At 35.7% G+C, this 22650-nt stretch overlaps 1 protein-coding gene across 3 annotated transcripts in view; it reads right to left on the bottom strand.

The window, feature by feature from the left end:
* WDR72 (WD repeat domain 72) overlaps window positions 1-22650 on the bottom strand; it is a 222232-nt gene that overhangs the window by 81128 nt on the left and 118454 nt on the right. For all 3 annotated transcript variants that reach the window (XM_039254230.1, XM_039254233.1, XM_039254231.1), the window contains exons 15-17: window positions 8896-9722; window positions 6181-6272; window positions 1922-2001 (exon numbers count right to left, since the gene is read on the bottom strand). In XM_039254230.1, coding sequence (XP_039110161.1) covers window positions 1922-2001; window positions 6181-6272; window positions 8896-9722 — 999 coding nt within the window. The remainder of the gene's footprint in view (window positions 1-1921; window positions 2002-6180; window positions 6273-8895; window positions 9723-22650) is intronic.

The raw sequence follows: 22650 nt of genomic DNA, 5'->3' as shown, positions 1-22650 counted from the left end.
TGAAGTAGGATTTTGCTATTTTACAGAAGCATTCCATTTCCACCTTAAATACATTAAAAGGTAGATTCAAGGATTTGCTTAACTGCTTAAATGAACAGCTTTATAAAGAATTTGAGGATTAGTTAATGAAGCATTTATATGAATACCTGTAAGAGACTCTGAAGTCTCTTGATTCTGAAGGACCCAGGAATTATCATGTCCATTTTACACATGAGGAAAATAAATAATCAACACTTAAACCTATCTTCCAGGGTTATTCATCAGGTTAGTGGCAGAGTCAAAAGGAGAGCTTTGAAGCTTAGACTTCCTATAGAGTGAGTAATAAATGCTCTGGTAACGTTTGTAACATTGCCAGACTTTTACACAAGGTCATAGAATCATAGAACCTTAAAGGTCCATTAGTCCAAACTTGACCAAACCACATTAAAATTTATTTGGAGGTCAAATGAGTTATTACAAAAGATCTTTAGTTAGAGCAATTCAGGATAAATTTTTTGTTGAAATCTTTTCCTTAAGGTTTTTTCCCTCCTCACTGAGGAATTCTTAGGCTAGGGAATGGGGTAGGTGGCTTGGAGTGGAAATCTTATCTTTAATAGAGACTTTTATGGTGGTTGCTAACATACTGGTAAAGTCAACATGTACTAATGTTCATTTGATTGTCACAGAGGCTTTTTTCAGAGTTATTCTTTCATTTGTTAAATATTATTGACAGGCTGCTATGACTACTGCTTTTCTGGCTATTGGTAAAAGAGAGGTGAGTGAGACATACCAAGTCCCTGCTCTCAGCAAGCTTCTAGAACAGCAAGAAGACAGAAGGTAAGCAAGCAAAAAAGCAAATGGTATGATTTCCATTAAAAGCAATTGCAACAAAGAAAATAAAACTGGGTAAAGTGATGGTGACTGGTGGGAAGTACAGAGTGGGGGAGGTTGTGGTGGCATTAGGCACATAATCAGGGAAGACTTCTCTGAGGAGTTGGCTTTTGAGCAAAGACCCAAATGATGAATGGAAAAATGAGTTCCTGCTCCAGAGAACAGTAGAGTCCTGAGGTGGAAATGAGCTCATTTATTTTGAAAATAAAATGGTCATTGTGGCTACTCAGAGCAGTGGGGGAATGAAGAGTGAAGAAATTAGGCTAGTGGCAAATCATGTAGAAACCTGTAGGCCACGGTAAGAAGGTTCAATAACCATTCTCAACTGTGTTTATTTGGTTTTGTGGCATTGAGCCCACATGTGTTCTGAGTAACTTCTTTGTTTTCCTATAACTAAGAATAAACATTTGTAACTGGAATTATTGCTATGCTTGTCTTGCAAATTTGACATTTCTTAAGCTCATGAAGAAGAATAAAGTTCCAATAAATATTCATCTAATCAATGCACAGATATTTATTGTATGTCGTACAAGCCACCTGGTAAGCTTTTAGGATCCCCAAAAGCCTTAAAAGAGATAGAAAGACTTAAATTGGGCCTTCAGGAAACCAGCTTTAAAAAACAGCTTACAGATGAGGTACTCGTAAGATAGAAAAATGATTCCTAAGTAGGCACACCAAATTCCCAAGCTGAGGGACTTATTTTTCATGGCACATGTTGAAATCAAACAATAGACAATTCTGCCACAATACAACACTTCAATAGGCAGTAAGTTACCTGTAACAACAGGAACATCCCCTCCTCAGTCCCCTCTATTCATACCACCTAACCTGGTACATCCTGCATATGTCATTTCCCACTTTCCCCCCTCATTATTAGTCTCTGTGTTAGTCCTGTTAAATAAAATGCCTGGGAGGAAATATTTTGTGAGGACAGCAGTACCTCTTACTTGTACTCTCAGGTTAAGTAGAGTATGAATGAACTAATCACTGGATAGAAAGGGACAGCAAGGAGCTCTCCTGATAACCTCAGGAACATTGCACTATATCATACCTGCACAGACTGGTCTCTCCAACAGGAAATTAGCTTCAAAAGTGAAATGTCAGCTTCAGGTATATGGGATTCACTTTTACCTAGAAATATATAGAACACATTTTATATCTTGAGAGTATTTAAAAATGGATGCAACCCAATGATCTTCACCCCCGGCTGCATATTAGAATCACTTGGGGAGCATTTTTTCCACAAACACCAATGTCCAGTTTCCATCTTTCAGAGATTCTGATTTAATAGGCACTGGGAGGAGGGGAGGGCAAGCATTAGTACTTTGTAATAGTACCTCAGATGATTTTCATGTCTAACAAGAATCAAGAACCATTTATTAATTTATACACATTTCTAATGATTATACTAATACATATTCATATCAAATCATATTCATCTTTATACCTTAAACCCATCTTTGTACATTTGCCAACAGAATGCAATGACTAATACTCCCGCCCAAAACAGACTGCCAAATTTTTACAATTCCTTTCTCATGCAAATAGGTCCTGAAATACTACCTTGCTATGAATCAGTATCTATCACACAGAAATCATATAAAAGCCTTCCTTTGATTTGTCCTTACCCAGCTATACTACTCTGATCAATAGATATAGCACTTATGTTTTAATTTGACTCATTTTGTTATGTATTGTTTCTTTTAAATTTGCCCTTTTGAATGTCCTTTCTATCTATATGCCTTAATGTTCAATGTGAAATTTTAAGAGTGAGCTAGGGCTTGGTTTATTTAAATTGATCTGTAGAATGTCCAGCCCCCCTACACAAAAAAGCACTTAATAAGTGCCTTTTCATTAATTGAAAATGTACATATTATCATCCAAATGAAAAATTGATCAATTAAGGCTTTCTGATGGCTAGAGTATATTATCTAGGTGCCAGATTCTGCAAGTGAGATAAGGAAAAATGATGACGGCTTGCACTGGAGGGAAAATTACTGTAATTGTCTATTTAAATTAATGTATTAATATGTGTTTGAAATTCTGGCATCAACTTTTTAAGTTAGTATTAGTCCAGTATGGTTTTCATAGAATCACCATTTTTATATTAATAGATATGTATGTGTGTATATATATATTTTATAAATATCTTATGTATATTTTATATATCATACCAGTGGTCAAAGGAAATGTGATAGAAAATATTGAGCATAATGTCAACTGAGAATATTAAAGAAATATATAAGAAACTTCCGACTCATTATTATCATTATTTTTCCCTGAAGGAACATATGATGTGAATTTTAAATGACCAAGATCGGTGCATAAAACATGTAAGTATGATAGAACACTATGATTTTGAAGTCATATTTTCTATTTCTTCAGGAGCACAGCAGGTAAGAAAAAAATTTTCTTTTGATCTCTCTCCTTTCCCCACTCTCATTCTGTTGACCCTGTGACTCTACCATCAAAGCTAAGTATTGGTCTCAACTGTAACTACTTACTGGCATCATGGGGTACTTCACAGTGCACTTTAATGTGATGTTAAAATTTTAATATGAGGTAGAAATGAGAGCCAACTTTTCTTGGCAATGTCAGTAAGCTAAAGAATTAATTGCAACATCAGGGGGAAAGATAAAAAGAAAACACCCCAGGCTTACCAATATTACCGAGTCACCATTTTTGCTGACAGAAGTGGGTATTGGTTCCTGTCAACTGTTTAGAACGAGCACCTCAGAGTATTATTTTATTCTCCAGGCTTTGACTTTATTGAGTGAATAGCATAAAGTGAATCCCTCCTTTCCCTTTACTTCCCATATTCCAATTATTAAAACACAAAACCATGTTTCCTTAGGACCTAGGTGAATCTTAAATACTATAAATACAACATCTAAACATGAGGGAAATTATTCAATAATGACACTGGTTACTCTTGGCTTGTGATTGGGGCACCTGGAGCCTCCATGGCTCTGGTTAACAATTCTCTTGGTCGCTGCAGAAACCACTCCTATTATGCCTTAAATTCTAATCCCTTTCTTAATGTCATAAAAAATGAAAATGAGGATAAATGGCCTATTAAGAGCTACAGTTTAAGGAGAAGGGAGACAACCCAGACTGGGACCATTTAGAGGGGACAATGGTTGTAATCATAACTGAGAAGTGTGCTGACATAACGGAAAGAGCAAGTGGTTGGGACCAGATTCCTGGCCTCTCTGCTTCACAGATGTTTGCCTCTGTGTGAGTCATCTAACTTCCCTGAGCCCCAGTTTTCCTAAGGGTAAAATAGAGATAGTCCCTCCTACTGTGTGAGGTTGTTTATATATTGAGATAATATGTAAAATCATTAGCATAATTCTTTGAACATACTAGGCACTCAAAAATTGGAAGTTTTTAACTCTCACTTTATAATATTCCAGATATTCTCTTCAACAGCCTTGAGAAGGGCCCTATATACCATTCTTCAAGGTATCTCAATGTATTGATCATATACTGCACAACTTCGGAGGCACGGTGCATGTCAAGTCTAGAATCTTATTCCCATTTTACAGATGTAGTTAATATACTTTCAAAGGAGTAAAAGACATGCCCCAAGTTGCATAAGTAGTAAGTGGCAGAACTAGATCTTAAACGTCAGCCATCTATTTCCAAAACCATTATTCTATTTAGTATTCAACCATTAATCCAAAGGTATTTGCTTAATTCCTTGAAGTCATTGCTCTGGGAACTGGAGGCACAGCAGTGAAAAAAAAAACTGTCACAAATAAATAATAACCCCCATGAAAATTTGATCTTAGTAGCAGGACATAGATGGAAAATGAAAAAAAAAATTATATTAGAGAATGAAAAGAAATTTAGAATCCAGTAAAACAGGGAATGGGGTAGAGTGTTGCTGGGGGAAAAGGAGAACACCTTCATCGACGAGATGGCATTTGAGCAAGAATGAAGGATGTACGGTAGAGGTGGGGGATGGCAGGTTGACCTCTGGAATCTGAGGAAAGAACATTCTAGGCAGTGGAAATAGCCAGAGCAAAGGCCCTATGTTTGGGTAAGAGTAAAAAGTCCAGTGTAGCTGGAGCAGGCTCAGCAAGGGGAACTCCAAAAAGATTAAGTCAGATGGGGGCATGTGCACATTGACAGAGGCAGACAGCCAAGTTATACTGGGTCTTGTATGCAGTCCTACAGACTATGGCTTTTATTCACAGGGAAACAGAAGCCACTGAAAGGTGTTAAACAGAAGCATAAGGTTCTGACTTAGTTTCCAATAGGTCGTTTTTGCTGCCTTATCATGAACAGAGCCTGTGAAGCAGGAATAGGAGCACAGGGGTGGTTAGGAGTCTTCTGTTGTAGTCCAGGGAGGAGGGGATGAAGGCTGCGGGGGGGGGGGGGGGGGGGGGGGGGGGGGGGGTGCGGGGCATGCAGGTAGAGGGAAACAGTCAGAGTCTGGAATATATTCTGAAGGTAGAACCAACGTGTTTACTGAAAGATTAGAATATGGGGTGTGAGAAAAAGGGGAAAGTCAAAATGACACCAAAGTTCTTGGTGCTAACAACTGGAAGGGCAGATTTGCCATTAACTGATATGTCAAAAATTTATGTAGGGCACCTGGGTGGCTCAGTAGGTTGAAGGTCCAACTTCGGTTTAGGTCATGATCTCACAGTCTGTGGGTTGGGCTCAATGCTGACAGCTCAGAGCCTGGATTCTACTTCGGATTCTGGGCCTCCCTCTCTCTCTGCTTCTCTCTGTCTCTATCTCTGTCTCTCTGTCTCTCTCTCTCAAAAATAAACATTAAAAAACATTAAATTTTTTTTTTAACTTAGAACAGCAGATTTTGAGGATAAATTAGCTATTTGGCATCAAAAGAAAATCTAAGCACTAAGACTATTCTCAGAAGAATGCGAAGATCGTTATTGCCTTCTAAACAAGCTATAAAATTCTGTAATATAATAATTACTTATTTGCTAATAAAGTTACTGATATAATAATCTTTCCCATAAATCACATGTGACCTTAATTTAATAACCAAATATTCCTTTTGCTGAAAAGTTTCAGATGTTCAGGCATTTCAAAGATCATTTGATGAAATTCATCACATTACATGTCCTATAATGTTATTTATTTTAATAAAAAATCATGTATATTCAAACTCCAGGCAGAATACAAAAGTATGGATGTGTGAAATGAAGACTAAATCAAACAATAAATACACATAATGTTCCTTCTAAATTGTTGAGTGCTATCCAGTTATGGATAGGCAAGTTATTTTATTTCATAGAAGAAAAAACACTGAGGCTATATCTGTAACTTCCTTACCATTTCGTAAGTAACCATAGAAGCTTGAAATATTTGAAATCTCATTCCCAAGACTTTTCGCCTTGTTGTGCACAGATTCCATTTTGAAAGATCTGTGGGGGAAAACAAAGGATATTATTAAAGATGTATGAAAAGTATTTTTAGAAATCAATGAAGAGTGCACAGCCACTTCAAAAAATTCAGGAACTGAACACAGATTATTTTTAGCAATGTTGTCCACATTAATGTCTTTGGTAAATATTATTTCCCCACTTTGTTCCTACCTAAAACCTTAACCTCAGTTGAATTGTGAATCTTAGTTTATACCGGAAATACCTGTGACTCACTTTTCTAGAAGGAGCTCCACTATGTTAGGTCATGTAATTTGTGACTAATGTAATAATTTTTTTAGTCTGAAAATGTTGATATCTGCCAAAGAGTTCTCCCCAGGTACAGTAAGGACCCAATGAAGGCAGGCTTTACACCAGTCCCAGTGATTCAATCATAGGAACTTTGAGTAACTGTTCAGGAATACTCTCATAGGCAGATGGCTCTTTCCTTAAAATGCATTGACATCATGAACCCAGTTGTTAAGCACACCAGGATTTTCTCAACCTTCACAACCACAGTGAAATGTTAGTAAAACGGCCAAATCTGTTGGAAGGATTTGGTGTGACAAATCCAATACACATTATTTTTATTTCCTAAAAAACTGATACACAGTCCCTGACAGCAGATCAAATTGAAGTGACTGATTTAGGGAGGCAGTCTCTAATCCTGACACCTCCATTCAACGATTTTTTTAATGAAGAATTTTGCAAAGAATGAACTAATGTATGACAACTTTAAGGCCATTTAGTGCAAGGCATGCTGCAAGCCCCTGATATCCCCTTAAGCTACCGGACACAACCTCTACATCCTGTACTCCTTTTCAGGAGCAAACTCAGAATGAAAACCTCCAGCAAACAATAACTCCTTGGCTTAGTGGGATCATGATTAGGCAAATATAATTTGTTAGCAGCCTAATTTTTTAATAATTTGAAGAAATCTTAGTAGCCACTTACCCCATACCTCATATCCTAAAGGAAAGCCAGGCCCAGAGGGGCTAATATTCCAAAGCATTCCAAATATGTCCAAAGCTACATGGCTAGTTAAACAACAAAACCAGGATTTATTCCCAGGTTTTCTGGCTTCAAGCCTACGGGATTTTTGTTAACCATACTTTGTAATTTTCTTAGCAATAGAAGAGAAATGTAAAAGAAGCCTATTTGAAATTTAAATGTGTGCATGTGTACATATAACATATATTTATATTTTATGTTTATAAACAGAAGAAGAAAATAGAGGAAAACTAAGTATATAAGTCACAGAAATTTACCAATCTGTTTCGTCCCTCTTAAGGCCACAGAACAGAAAATGGGAAATAATGTAGTATAGAAGCAGTATAACGGAAGGAAACATAATACTGAATCCAACATAATCCACCTAGACTTCCTACCAAAATTGCTAGGTCTACTGAAGGCAGAAAATGTGCCTATTACATGGTGCCTGGCACAGATCTGTGTTGAATTGAGCTCCTGTCACAGAACAGAAATGTCAGGGACTGTTTACCACCTTGTAGTGGGCACTCCAAACAATGTCTCTTCTGTAAAGGCTTTCTGTTGGTTTCATCTCACACTAAGTATTCTCTTTACTCTGACCACCAAAATACTTATCTATACTACAAATATGTTTCCTCATTCCTTCACCCTACTTCAGTGTTTCTATTTGTTTCATCTGTATCATTTTAATCAGTTCCTACCCAAATGAGAAATGTATTTATTTTTCCTCTGTAGGCTAGTGTAATGCTAAGGACATATTCAACAAGCACCTGAATTCAGTCCTCTACATCAGATAATGAAAAACTATACCTGATTTTAGCAGTGGAAAAAGGTAAACACATAGTTAAATTTAGTAATTAACCTGGCTATGGAATTAGAATGGTGCTCAGCTTTGAATCCGCCTCTAAGGAACTGAATTTATCTTGAAGTTAAGTTCTCAATAAAAACTCAATCTTCTCATCTTTACAAAGAGCAAATTAATAATATCTATATGCCAGCTTTGCATATTAAATGAAATCATATAGGTATTTACATGGTGACTAATAGATATTAAACAATAGCTAATTTTACTAAACTGTACTTTTTGTAAATGAATTACTGATAGCTTCCTCTAGTTTAATACACCAAAGTATAAATTAAATGGTGGGATTTGAGGTATAAAATTTTAAAACTTTTCCTAATGACATATGAAATACATTATCATTGACATTTACTTAAATGTCCTTTGTTCATAATTAATTCACAGCAAGTGAAATGGATTTCGAGGTGTGTATGAATCAGTCTATCTATCATCCATCTGTCTATCTCTCTATCTATTGTTTCATTCAGCATCCAGCACTATGATTTTCCTGGCACTTATTATGAGAGGAATAGATATTTGTTGAATGAATAAATTTAAAATATATATATATATTGCCCAGATTATCCTCTAATCTCAGTGAATTAATAGAAAATTTTTTTCTTAAATGTATTTTAAGCTAAAGGAGTTGCTGACTATTTACTCTTCACCTGAAAGAAGGAAGAAAAGAGGAAGGAAAGGAGGGTGGGAGGTTAGAGAGCTGAATAAATACAGCAAATAATGATAATTTTTTAATGTCCCAAATAACAATAGTCAAAATCTTTATGCATGTCTTACCTGTCAATTCCACATGCCAACTCTAAAGGTGTGTTAACTAAGTTATTAACTGCAAATAGTCTGCTCAATAAATAAACTATTGTGTTTAGGGTGTTTGACTCTTGCAATGAATCACAATTATTTTCCAGTCCTCTTGGCATCACAACCTGATTTGGAAGAGTGGACATGTATTTATTTGACAAGTCCAAAACTTTTTTGGAAAATAAATTTACTTTTGAATAGTCTTTTTTCATTTCCACATTGCATAAATCCCAACCCGGCAGCATCAGTGATAAGTGATCTTCATTTGAGGCAAGTCCTAAAGAAACAGAACCCTGAAGCTTTAAAATATCGAGATGCTTAATGCATAGGTTATCGAATTCTTTATCTACTCCCCACGGCAAAAAGCAAGAGAGGAACAATTTAGCTGTGTCTATTGTGATGTTGGCATCCACTTTTCTTGATGGCTTAGGGTGCATCTTTTTGGAGTTCTTTATTTTCTTGTGCCTTTTAATGCCATCATTTTCTTCTAAGGATTTGACAGTATTATCTCCCTGGGCTGGGTTCTCACTAACAGGTTTCACCTGTGCCTCTGCTGAGAGAGAACCACAGGCAGTTTTATTTCTTTTCAGCGTCAGGGTTTTCTTCTCAACTGTGCTTTTAGCTCTTCTCAGGATCTCACTACCGTAGAATGAATTGGAAGGGTCAACGTCACAGATTGGAGTTGGCAGCAAAAGTTCAACAAGGTTTTCCAGATCAAATAGAAGGATATGAAAGCCAATGTTACTCCATTTTGTCTTCACAGGCAAGACATTAAAAGGTCCTGAGAAAGGCTTGACATCAGCAACCTAAAGGAGATTTAAAAAAATATGTGTCGAAGTTCTTATTTTTTAAGTGATTTTATTCAAGTTTCCACGATATTAAAATGGCATAATAAGAATTAAGTAGCAGTACAACTAAAGGCAAGTCATTTCAATTTTTTTTGTCATAGTTCTAAACATTCCCCTCTAAATTAAACATTCTATATTCTGTTATTTCTTAAAAACTTTTTTTCTTCCTAAAACTTTTATTTTTCCTCTTAAAAATATGAATTAGGCCTATGGAGTAAGATGACTTCAAATTTATGCTCTCTAATGTATGATTTCATATTTTCCTATTAGCATAGCCATGAACATACAACAGGGAAAAAGTGGGTTAGAAAATTACAGGAAGAATAGAACATCTGCAAGAATTTAGGAAGTCTTGACAAGAATTCTCTCTCCAAATTTGTTTAATATTGTACGTATTTGGAAGTAACCTAAATGTTAACCAATATCATATAGGTGTTCTTTTGTAAGCTTTGCCTTAGCTACTTGCCTTTATTCTTTCTCGGCCTACAATGATTTTCCCCAAAATATTGGCATGGTGGTGTTATGTTTCTGCTCAGTAAGAGGCCTTCCTTGAGTACCCTCTCCCCTCACACCAACCCATTACTCTGCATCCTCTTCCTTGCTGTTTTCTTCCTAGTACCTATGGTTACCTTGTATTACATGAAATATTTGTTTACTGTGTATTTTCCCCAGTAGCATTCAAACTCCACCTTTGCAGGAATTCTTTGCATTGTTTTGCCCCCAAGGCCTATAAAATGATGCTGCTATACACTTACTAAGGGACTCAATCAGTATTTGTTGAATGAATGATTAATGTATGTACACAATGGAATACCATTAAAATATTTTTAATGTTTAAAAAAATTTTTATTTTAGAGAGAGGGAGAGAACAAATGGGAAGAGGGGGAGGGGGAGACAGAGAGAGAGAGGAAGAGTCAGAGAGAAAATCAAGTAGCCTCTGCACTAAGCAGGGAGCCCAAAGTGGGGCTCCATCTCACTACTGTGAGATCATGACCTGAACAGAAATCAAGAGTTGGATGCTTACCAACTGAGCTAACCAGGCACCTCACCCTTAAAATATTTTAAAATGATGATGTAAAACCTTTTATTTTATTTTATTTTTTAAAATAGTTTATTGTCAATTTGGTTTCCATATAACACCCAGTGCTCATCCCCACAAGTGCCCTCCTCCATGACCGTCAACCCCCTTCCCCTCCCCGCCCCCATCAGCCCTCAGTTTGTTCTCAGCATTCAAGATCTCTCATGGTTTGCCTCCCTCCCTCCCCCCCACTATTTTCCCCCTTCTTCTCCCTCATTGTCCTCCGTTAAGTTCCTCCTAATCCTCCTATACTTGCAAACATATGGTATCTGTCCTTCTCTGCCTGACTTATTTCGCTCAGCATACCACCCTCAAGTTGCATCCATGTTGCTACACATGGCCAGATTTCATTCTTTCTCATTGCCATGTGGTATTCCATTGTATAGATAAACCTCATCTTCTTGATCTATTCGTCCATTGATGGACACTTAGGCTCTTTCCATGTTTTGGCTATTGTTGAGAGTGCTGCTATGAACATTGGGGTACATGTGCCCCTATGCATGATGATGTAAAACTTTATTTACTGGGGAAAAATGTGCTATGTGCTCTGTTAAACAGAAAAAATATCTTTTTGTAAAGGTACATGTGTGAATATATAGATAATTTTACATACTGATATAAATATGTATACACATATACTTAATATATAAATATGTATATATTATATATAGTTAATATATATAGTCAACATAAATACATAATATAGTTACACACTATATATAATATATATATATTATATATCATAATAGGCATGCACAAAAATTAACAACAGTTAATAGGAAAGAGGATTAAAAGGGTTTACTTTAGAGTTTTTTGTTCGTTTGGTTTGTTTTTTTGGAATTTTTTGCAGTGATATCTTTAATTTATGACCATAAAAAAGAAAGTTAAAAAACCAACCATTAAAATAATTTAAAGGTAAAAAACAAACTGGGGCAAATTAAAAAGATGTATTTCCATTAATAAGTACAAAGATTAGTATAATTATTAATAAATGATTTTTGCAAATCCAAAATATCGTACCATACAGTTTGAAAAATGAGCAAGTAACATCAAGAGCAATTTACAATAACATTCAAATTAAAAAATGAAAAGAAAAAATAGAAACATTTACCACCAATAGTAACCAAAAAGTGAAACTAAGGTAATAATACCATTCATTACCTATTAATATGGCAAAGAAGGCTTCTTACATTATTTATCATTATGTAATGTTTAATACATGCAAAATAACATGTAAGTCATAAATTTAGTTATTTTAGGACCTATCATCAATATTGTATACAAAGAAACATGGACGTAACATGGACAAAGAAAACATGGACATAACTATAGCATCATTGTTCATAATTGCCCCAGACTAGAAGCAACCTTAAACCGTGCTTAATTTCTTTTGCTAGTGTAATGATTGTTCAGAGGAGTATTTTTAATTTTTGCTTATCAATTTTTTTAACTTTCTGTAGCTATGAGTCTGTTTTCGTTTTTGATATTAGTTTTGTTGCTTTTGTGGTGGTTGTTTTTTTCTTGCCAGAAGTTTGTCAGTTTTGATATTTTTTTCAAAGAATCAGATTTTGACTTTGGAGATCGTCTCAATGGAATAATGTTTTTCTTAGAAGGTCGTTTCACTGAATGTACTATTTTAATTTGACTTTTTTTCTCACAGCATTTTTGAAGGCATTATTCTGTAGTCTTCGAGTTTCCTTTGATGCGGTTGAGATGTCAGCTGGTAGACTGTCACTCCATCTGTCTTTTCTCTCTGCTGATTTTTAGATCTTTTTGTCTTTAATATTCTGCATAGAATCATGGAATCACTAGAATTCTTTTTAGGTGTGGATGCTTAACCCCAATCCTACATTGTATCTGATTATTCCTATTTTTAATTTTCTTAAGTTCTCAGACTTAGCTTTTTGTGTATTTTTTCTCCCCATCCCATTAACTCTGTACAAGACTTTGATGAGCTAGCTGTTTGTCAGACACTCTGTCCTTTTTCATGTTTTTTTTTTTTAATCTTTGTCTTTCTGTGTCAAATGCTGAACATCACTTCAGAATTCTCTTTTAGCTGGCCCATTTTCTCCTTACCTGTCTCTGCTATCATTTAATGTCCTCAATGAGTTTTTAATTTTGATTTTTGCTTTTTTAATCTCTGTAAATCCTATTTGGTCCCTTTAAAAAACACATTTTTACAGTTATTTCTTACACATAATTTTAAGCCTTTTATTTATTTTTTAAATGTTTATTTCTTTATTTATTTTGAGAGAGTGAGAGCAAGCAAGGGAGGAGCAGAGAGAGAGGAAGAGAATCCTATGCAGGCTCCACACTATAGTGTGGAGCCTGATGTGGGGCTCAAACCCAATGAGCCAAAACCAAGAGTTGGACACTTAACTGACTGAGCCATCAGAACCCCCTCTTTTATTTTTTAAAGGTACTTATTTTTGTATGGTGTATCTGTAATTCAGATTTTTAAAATCTTTGTGAGTATGACTGTCCTTTTTGATTTTGCTAATGCTTTTCTGTTTCCTTAAGTTTTGTAATTGTGTGTGTGCATGCGTGAAACATTATCAGTGAGAATCCTTTGAGTCATGGGTTGAAGAAGATTCATTCTTCAAAAGAGAATTTGTGTTTGTCACTGTCAGATACCCAGGCAGTACGAATGTTTATTAGCCCACTGATAGATAAAAATTGGTTTTGTAAATACTGTCAAAAATTAAAATTCAGTAGCTTCCCCATATCCATAGGGTATATGTTCCAAAGACTCCTAGGAGATGCCTGAAACCACAGATTGCACTGAACCCTATATTTACTATGTGCTTCTCTATGCATATATACCTATGATAAAATTTAATTTGTAAGTTAGGCACAGGAAGAGATTAATGATAATAACTAATAATAAAATACAGCATTAGAAGAATATACTGTAATGAAAATTATGTGACTGTGGTCTCGCTCTGAAAATCTCTTATTGTAAAGTTCTCACCCTAGTTGTGATAATGTGAGATGATAAAATGCCTAGAGAGGAGGTAAAATGAGGCAAATGATGTAGGCACTGTGGCATAGTTTAAGGTTACCACTGACCTTCTGATAATATGTCAGGAGGAAGATCATCTGCTTTTCCCACGGACAAGGGAGGAACTACTGTATTTAGTTTGAATAAGCAAGAGAGAAAATGGGCACCTTCTTACATTTTACGATGGGTGTAATTTGGTCTTTCCTTTATGAAAGGCAATTGGCATAATGTATCAACAACCTTAAAATATATACAGATTGCAGCATCTGGGTGGCTCACCTGGATAAGCATCTGACTCTTAATTTTGGCTCATGATCTTATGGTTCTTGAGATCTAGCCCTGTGTCTAGCTCTGTGCTGAAGCCATGGAGCTTTCTTGGGATTCTCTCTCTCCCTCTCTGCCCCTCCCCTGCTCTTGTGTGTGCATGCATGCATGATCTCTCTCTCTCTCAAAATAAACTTTTAAAAAATATATACCATTGGATATAGAAATTCTTTTAAAAATGATTAGACCTAAGGCTAAAATTACAAAACTGTACAAAATTATATGAGAAAGAATATTCATTATAGAATTCTCTACATAAATAAACTAAAAATAAATGTCCCATAGTATAGATTTGGCTAAATATATTATGATATATGCAAACATTAAAGTACTAAGCAGCTATTAAAAAGAGTTTTTTGTAAAATATATAATACCATGGCAAGAAATTCACATATATTTTCTATGGAAAATACCTAGATTTAAAAAGCACAATTCCATTTTTTATAAAATTGCAGAGATTTCTTTATATACATACACATACACACATATATATATATATATTTTAATGTTTTATTCATTTTTGAGAGAGAGAGAGACAATGTGAGCAGGGGAGGGGCAGAGAGAGAGGGAGACACAGAATCTGAAAGAGGCTTTAGGCTCTGAGCTAGCTATCAGCACAGAGCCCGATGCGGGACTTGAATCCACGAACCGGGAGATCTTTACCTGAGCTGAAGTCGGACGCTTAATCGACTGAGCCACCCAGGCACCCCGTAAATTGCAGAGATTTCTTAACATCTCCTTTTAATTGTATCTACTTTTTTAAGGTTTTCTTTTTAAGTAATATCTATACCCAACATGAGACTTGAACTCACAACCTTGAGATTAAGAGTTATATGCTCTACCATCTGAGCTAGCCAGGTGCCCCTTGATTATATCATGTTTTAAAATTTCTACAAAAACCTGCATTTTTACCATACTGAGCAAAATTATATTTAAAAAGTAACAAGTCTATCTAGATGTTTTTAACATTGTGTTTTTTTAAATCTGGGTATTGAAAAGCATAAGAAGATTTATTAGGTAAATAATCAAAGGTTAATATTTTGGGTATATAAACAACTCACAAAAATTAATAGAAAAATACTAATACCTCGAGAAATAAAAGGAGCAAAAGAGACAAAAATATCACAGTGGGGGATAGTATTTAAGCAATTTGTCTCAATAAAAAGGAAACAAGTATAAAATTTTACATATTATACTGGTTTTGAGCCCTTAGATTTGCTAAAATTTTCTCAAACTTATAACAAACCCAGGGTAGAGTATCCCTTGCTGTTCAGTGTTCATTTTAACAGGACTCTGATGACATCTAGATGGCCTTATCCTTTTTCAAAAACATGAGGACATGTAGCAAGAGTCATAAAAACATTCGGTATCATTTTCTCTAAATGAGATACACATGTTCTTGAAGGCTACTGTTCCCAGATCCATGCTTTGGGTTTATTTGTTTCCATTCATTTCAGCAGACATTCAAGAGGTTCTTTCTGGATGCCTACTGAGTAGAACCTGGTATGAGTAGCTGTCCACAAAATACAGAACAAGACTCAGCATCTGCAGAGATGCAGCTCCCACTTTTTACACTCAGAGGGGACAGGGGTAGGTCCCAAGCAAGGACAATATAGCTAGTATAAGGGAAGAGTAAGGACAAATGTAGGAAGCTATGAAGGTCTGGAGCAGGTACCTCAAATCCCGCTCGATGACACAAGGAGTCTAAGCAGAAGTGACAACAGACTCCAGTATGAAAGATTCAGGAGAAATAAACTAAGGAAAAATGCAAGACCAGGTACTCCAGGCAAAGAGGAAAGCATGAGAAGATCCCTGGAGTGATGGCTGGAGGAGGGGTGAGGATGTATGTAGAGAGCATGTACTGTGACAATTTCAGTTTGGCTGGAGAGTAGAATATGGGAGTAGAGACTGAGACACAAAGGACAGGAGCCAAATTACATTAAAGCCTTGCAAACTCTGTTGAGTCTCAGATTTATTCTGATTGTGCTTATGACACTCGAAGTGGTGTTTAAGTGAGGAAGTCACCTATTAACAAACTGTAGCTATGATAACTTCTGAATTACGGGTTAATCAAGCAGGCAGAAGACAGAGTGCCACACTCCTATGCGCCTCCACTTCCCCAAAGCTATCATCTCTGGCCACAGTGTCTAGACTTCTAATTACTGGGACAATCAAAATCATAGCCATGATTCTAGCAATATGACATATTTCTTGGTCTGGGTATTTTGTGATCCATATAGCCAAAATAGACCGATTGTCCTGCTGTAAAGAAAGATTCTACATTTCTGTCCCTAAATATGATCACCTTAAGCCTCAGAAGTCACTGGACACTTAAGAGTTGTTTCAAATCAAACATACTTCAAGTTTTTTTTTTTTTTTAACATACAACAAAGTTGGTTTTCATTTGGAAACAAGTCAATTTAGATTAGAAGTATAAATCATTGTTATATTTCAATGTCCTAAAATGACTGAATATTATAATTTTAGATTTTCATCACTGTTTAAAAATTTTTAAATCTTGGGGCACCTGGGTGGCTCTGTCGGTTAAGTGTCCAACTCCTGATTTCTGCTCAGGTCATGATCTCATGGTTCATGAGTTTGAACCCCACATCTGGCTCTGTACTGTCAGTGCTTGGGATTCTCTCTCTCTCCTCTCTGCCCCTACCCTGCTCATGCTCTCTGTCACTATCTCAAAATAAATAAATACAACTTTAAAAATAAGCTAAAAAATAAAACTCTTAAGAAATAGTGCATTTTTAAAGTCATGTCACCAAAGGACTTTATAAACTATATTACCATCATTTTGAACCTAAATAATATGGAATGACGACAAATGCCAATAATAGTAATGCTTGTTTTCACATTAATAGATCGTACATGCAAAATTTTTAGTAACGCTTAGCAAAGGCTATGATAAATGTTAACCTTATTTATATTCATATTTATATGGTAGTATACACTATATACTCCACAAATGAAAATTCCATTCAAAGTAGCATGCTAAATCATGAATGCATATTGTGCAAAAATATAATTATGTTACTTTTAGAATAATGAAGTCTAGGGGCGCCTGGGTGGCTTAGTCGGTTAAGCGTTCGACTTCCGCTTAGGTCATGATCTCGCGGTTCGTGATTTGGAGCCCGGCGTCGGGCTCTGTGCTGACTGCCTGCTCAGAGCCTGGAGCCTGTTTCAGTCTGTGACTCCCTCTCTCTCTGACCCTCCCCTGCTCACGCTGTCTCTCTCTCTCTCCTAGAAATAAATTTAAAAAATAAAAACTAGAATAATGAAGTCTATGTAAACCGTCGTTTTAACAGAACTGTTTTTAGCAACAATCATCAGTCTGATTACAATTAAGAAGTCTAGAGCAAGTAACTACATACGAAAAGTATTTCATTCAATCTATGGCACTGCAAATAATGTAAGGACTAAATCCAAATTTTAAGTTATTAGTTCACGTGTTGTTTATAGAATGCTCTGTGATTGCCTGACAAATAATTTCCCAAAATGTGCTGTCCAGGCTTTGCACACATAGAGAAGGTACTAGTATTTTCTCAAATGGCTTTTAGTTCCACTGTCTGAAGTTTCAGGTTGAAGCAGGACAGGACCTGTTGTTAGCAGTCAGGAAGGCCAGAGGATAGCCCTAAGGGACAATGGCCCATGCCAACCTCTGAACTTTGTGAGCCTGGGGAGTAAACTGGTATTGATATATCTACATGTGAATGCTCTAACAGCAGGTGGGGAGTAGGAAGAGGCACACAGAGTGCAGCTCTTTGTCTGAGTACACAGACTTTGGGAAGAGCTACTGAGTCAGAAAGTCTGCAAGTAGGATCCCAGATGGCCAGCGGAACACAAATAAATGACAAGTAAAACTAAGGTCAATAACACAAAATTCAAACTCTTTAACAACCCGATATACACATAAAAAGGAGAAGCAAAAAGACCCAAAAGTTTAGGGAAAAAAATGTAATAAGTGTGAAGGTATAAATCTAACATCTTTATGTTTAAAAGTCTACTCATTTATTTTTTCCTGTGTCCTGCTGTGTTCAGCTTGTGCCTCTTCTCTTTTCTATCTGATTCAGAAAGACAAAATGGTTAAACAAGACTGATTTTACCCCCTGCCTTTCAAGGTGGAAATGCACTGTCTGACAACATGTTCTGATAAAACTTCTCTCTGAAAACATATTGGATCCCCTACTGAGTTTGTTGTGAAAGAATCTGACCTGCCCAACCTACCACAACCACAAAATAAGTTTGGTAAACCTGATGCTTAAAACTACCTTCATCTTCTCACTTTTGTGACTTTGTGCAATAATCATTAATACAAATCTTTAAATATTATGTGAAAAAACGTATAGATGATAGCTGCAAAAATTTCTTGGAATTTGGTTCTATTAGAGCAGGAAGAATTTAGAAATTATCTGATCTTAAATAAAGGGAATATGAGGAATAGAGAAGTGAGTTGCTCAGTTAGCCATATGGTAAATAGCCAAGTCAGGGTTTCCACGTACATTTTTTTCCTGACTATTCTTCAGATGACATTGTGTGACTGAAACTTCCCCCAGAATAGAGTAATGTTTCTTATTATTATTTCTAAAACGTACAAAGGAGCCTCATTAGTTAAGTGTTCATTTTATGAAACACCATTATTCATTGAGAAGTATAAAAATTTAAAAGCCATCAATGTATAAAAACATTCCCTAATGAACTGACCCAAACATGGCTCCTTTTCTAACAAAAAGTCCCACCTCCACCCATTAGTCAGGATCTCACTGATTATCAAATGATGCAATCCAATCACAGAGTAGATAGCAAATGCTGTTAAAAATAAACAGGGGCACCTACGTGGCTCAGTCGGTAAAGCGTCCGACTTCAGCTCTGGTCATGATCTCGCGGTTCATGGGTTGGAGCCCTGGGTCGGGTTCTGTGCTGACAGCTCAGAGCCTGGAGCCTGTTTCAGATTCTGTATCTCCCTCTCTCTCTCTCTGTCCCTCCCCCACTAATGTTCTGTCTCTCTCTGTCTCTCAAAAAATAAATAAACGTTAATTTTTTAAAAAAAATAATAAAATAGAAATAATTTTAAAAAATAAAAATAAATGATGGGGGCGCCTGGGTGGCTCAGTCAATTAAGTTTCTGACCAGCTCAGGTCGTGATCTCACCATTCCTGGGTTGGAGCCCTGCTCTGGGCTCTGTGCTAACGGCTCAGAGCCTGAAGCCTGCTTCTGATTCTGTGTCTCCCTTTCTCTGCCCCTCCCCCACCCACGCTCTGTCTCTCCCTCTCTCCCTCAAAGATAATTAACATTTAAGAAATTAAAAAATAAATAAATACATAAAAATGAATGACAGCACTGCATGCAGACAGGGAGGCCAGGACTATCTGCGTCTCACCCAATGCTACTGACAAACAAAGATCCAGCAGAGGAGACCATTTAACAACCGAAAAGAGAAAATTAATTCAGATGCTTCAAATGACAAATCTTTTAATATACAGGATATAAGGAAGGCCTGTGGGAAACTTATCTTTTCAATAATTTTTATAAAATAACTGTATTGTGAAACTCAAAAATGAAGTAAAAGGTGACATATTGTGTGCCATACAATTAAATTAGAAAAAAATTACACAAGACAAAACACAGAATTTGTTCTACAGTCATTTAAAGAACTGATGTCTGGGGCACCTCAGTGGCTCAGTCAGTTAAGCGTTCAACTCTTAGTTTCAGCTCAGGTCAAGATCTCACAGGTTTGTGAGATCTAGCCCCTCTTTGGGCTCTGAACTGGACAGTAAGGAACCTGCCTGGGATTCTCTCTCTCTCGCTCTCTCTACCCCCACCGCACTCCCCCAGCATTCTCTCTCAAAAAAAAAAAAAAAAAAAAAAAGACAAGTTAAAAAAAAAGAATTAGTGTATAATTGTAATCATAATCTAAACTTAGTTAAGTATAAAATAAATTACATTACTTTAACAAGTTAATTTCATTTTTAAGTTAAAAGTAAAATTCATTTTTAAAATTTTTAATAGCTAACTCATCAGATGAACCTGTCCTCTTCAATTCCTCTGACTGCTGATAGAGCACTTTCTACTTTCTGCGTGTTAATCATAGGAACTAGGATATTTACTTTTCAGTAATTTCCCCTCTCCTTGTTCTCAACTTTCTTTTCCCAGATGTGCTTGTAATTTTAATTGCATATTTTAATTAGTTATGTAAACATTGAGGCACTCTGCATGTAAAATATAGTACCTAAAAAAATAAAATGTGGTCATCTGAAAGATCCTATGGTGAAGGGGTTACTCTAAAAACTACTGGCTATACTGGCTAGTTACATATGGATAAAGCCACTTAAACAGATTAAACATAATCATTAAAAAAAATGCAAAGATTCTGCACTCTACTTACTCTGAAAATTTCTAAATTACTTCTATTCATCAAATAAACAAAGCTTGGAAGTCACAGTTGATGTATTACAGGTATAGTTTATGCAAGAAAAAAAATATTAGGAATTCTACAAAATGTACCTATCCTCAAGGGAGAGTATCCACATCAAAAAATTTATAACAAGAAAAGTTTTTCAAGCAGTTTTACGGAAAAGGTAATGTAATTTCCTGAAGTAGAAAATCTTCTGAGAAATAAGTCTACAGTTTAGATGAATATATAATCTAATGTATAAGAAGTTATCTTCAAAATTTATGCCACAAAAAGCAGAGGACATGGTACCTCTATACAAAAAGAAATTATGGTACCTGCTTAGATCTTTGCTACTAACAATTTCAGTTGGTGTTTTCATGAAAAAAATGTAGAGGTTTTAAAAACATAAGTTGACTTTTTAAAAATAATTTATTGTCAAGTTGGCTAACATACAGTGTATAGTGTAGTCTTGGCTTCGGGAGTAGATTCCCATGATTCATCACTTATATACAACACCCAGTGCTCATCCCAACAAGTGCCCTCCTCAGTGCCCATCACCCATTTTCCCCACCCTTCCCACCCCCTTCAACCCTCGGTTTGTTCTCTGTATTTAAGAGTCTCTTATGGTTTGCCTCATCTCCAGAACTTATTTTTCCTACCTCCCCCACCCCCCATGGTCTTCTGTTAAGTTTCTCAAATTACACATATGAGTGAAAACATCAGATATCTGTCTTTTTCTGACTGACTTATTTCACTTAACATAATGCCCTCCAGTTTCATCCATGTTGTTGCAAATGGCAAGATTTCATTCTTTTTCATTGCCGAGTAATACTCCATTGTGTATATATACCACATCTTCTTATCCTATTCCCAGTTTATAGCAGAGCTATCAACAATAGCCAAATTATGATAAGAGCCCAAACGTCCATAAACTGATGAATGGATATAAGTTGACTTTGAAGATGGAACAGTTTAGAATTTGATGAAACAAACTATTTCTTCCAAAGGTATACCAATAATAGATGAAATGTTATTTTAAACAAAACACAGAAAGGGTTAGCCAAGTTCAGAAACAAAATAAACATCTCTGAGGACAAAACATGGAACACAAAATTCTAGATGGAACTGAAATCAGAGGTCTGCTAAGATCAGGTCTACAAGCAGGTGGCTGGGCTTTAGAATTTGACTCCTGAGGATAATGTCACATCTGGGGGCGGGAGTGGATGACCTAGAAAAATTGTGATATCACTTGTAACTGAATCAACCCAAAAGCTAGTTCAGTGATTAGAGAGACATACACCCAATATCATTACAGTTCAGACTTCCTTCTGAACTCAGGACCTTGAGGAAGTAGACAAAAGCAGCAATAAAACCAGCAGAGAATATCAGCTGGGCACAGAGGGAGAGAGAGAGAAAAATAAAATACATCAAAACACAGGAGAAAAAAAAAATCTCCTTTAGATATTAGCTTGCAAACCAAAATATCAAAATGTAGGAAATCTAATACTCAGAAAGACAGCTAAAAAATAAAAGCTGAGATATATATCTACTCCAGTGAAATCAGTGCTGTAGAACAAATAGAAAAAAGTGAAAAAAAGAAATTAAAGAATGAATACAAAAATGAATAAGAAGATATGAAAGAAAAAAAGCAGAATTAAAAAGAATAAATGAAAAAGAATTTATTAGAAATACTAAGAAAATATAATAACTATATTAAAATTGTTGCTGTAGAGGCAGATTAGGAAAGAGCTATAAATAATAATATGCCAACAGTTTGTGAAATACAACTATACCTATAAGACTATTTTTCAACTCAGATCTTAGCTTATGGAGCAAACCAAGGTAGATACCTTCACTTATGAAAATGATAAATTAATGGTACCTTGGGGCAAGTTTTATCTAACCTTCTATAGCCACAGAGACAGGAAGGCATTCCTGTCTTGTTCTCCTTGGGTGGGAGCTTAGAATATATTTTCTTCCAAAGTCACCATAAAAAGTGATTGGTTAAGTTTAAAATGCTGTTGTTTATATATATATATATATAAACAACAGCATTTTATATATATATAATAATATATATATA

Source organism: Hyaena hyaena, unplaced genomic scaffold (genome assembly GCF_003009895.1).
Source record: "Hyaena hyaena isolate Hyena2069 unplaced genomic scaffold, ASM300989v1 scaffold_479, whole genome shotgun sequence".
In the NCBI taxonomy this organism is placed as follows: domain Eukaryota; kingdom Metazoa; phylum Chordata; class Mammalia; order Carnivora; family Hyaenidae; genus Hyaena; species Hyaena hyaena.
The sequence above is the reverse complement of the archived record's forward strand: the minus strand, read 5'-3'. Positions and strand labels throughout refer to the sequence as shown.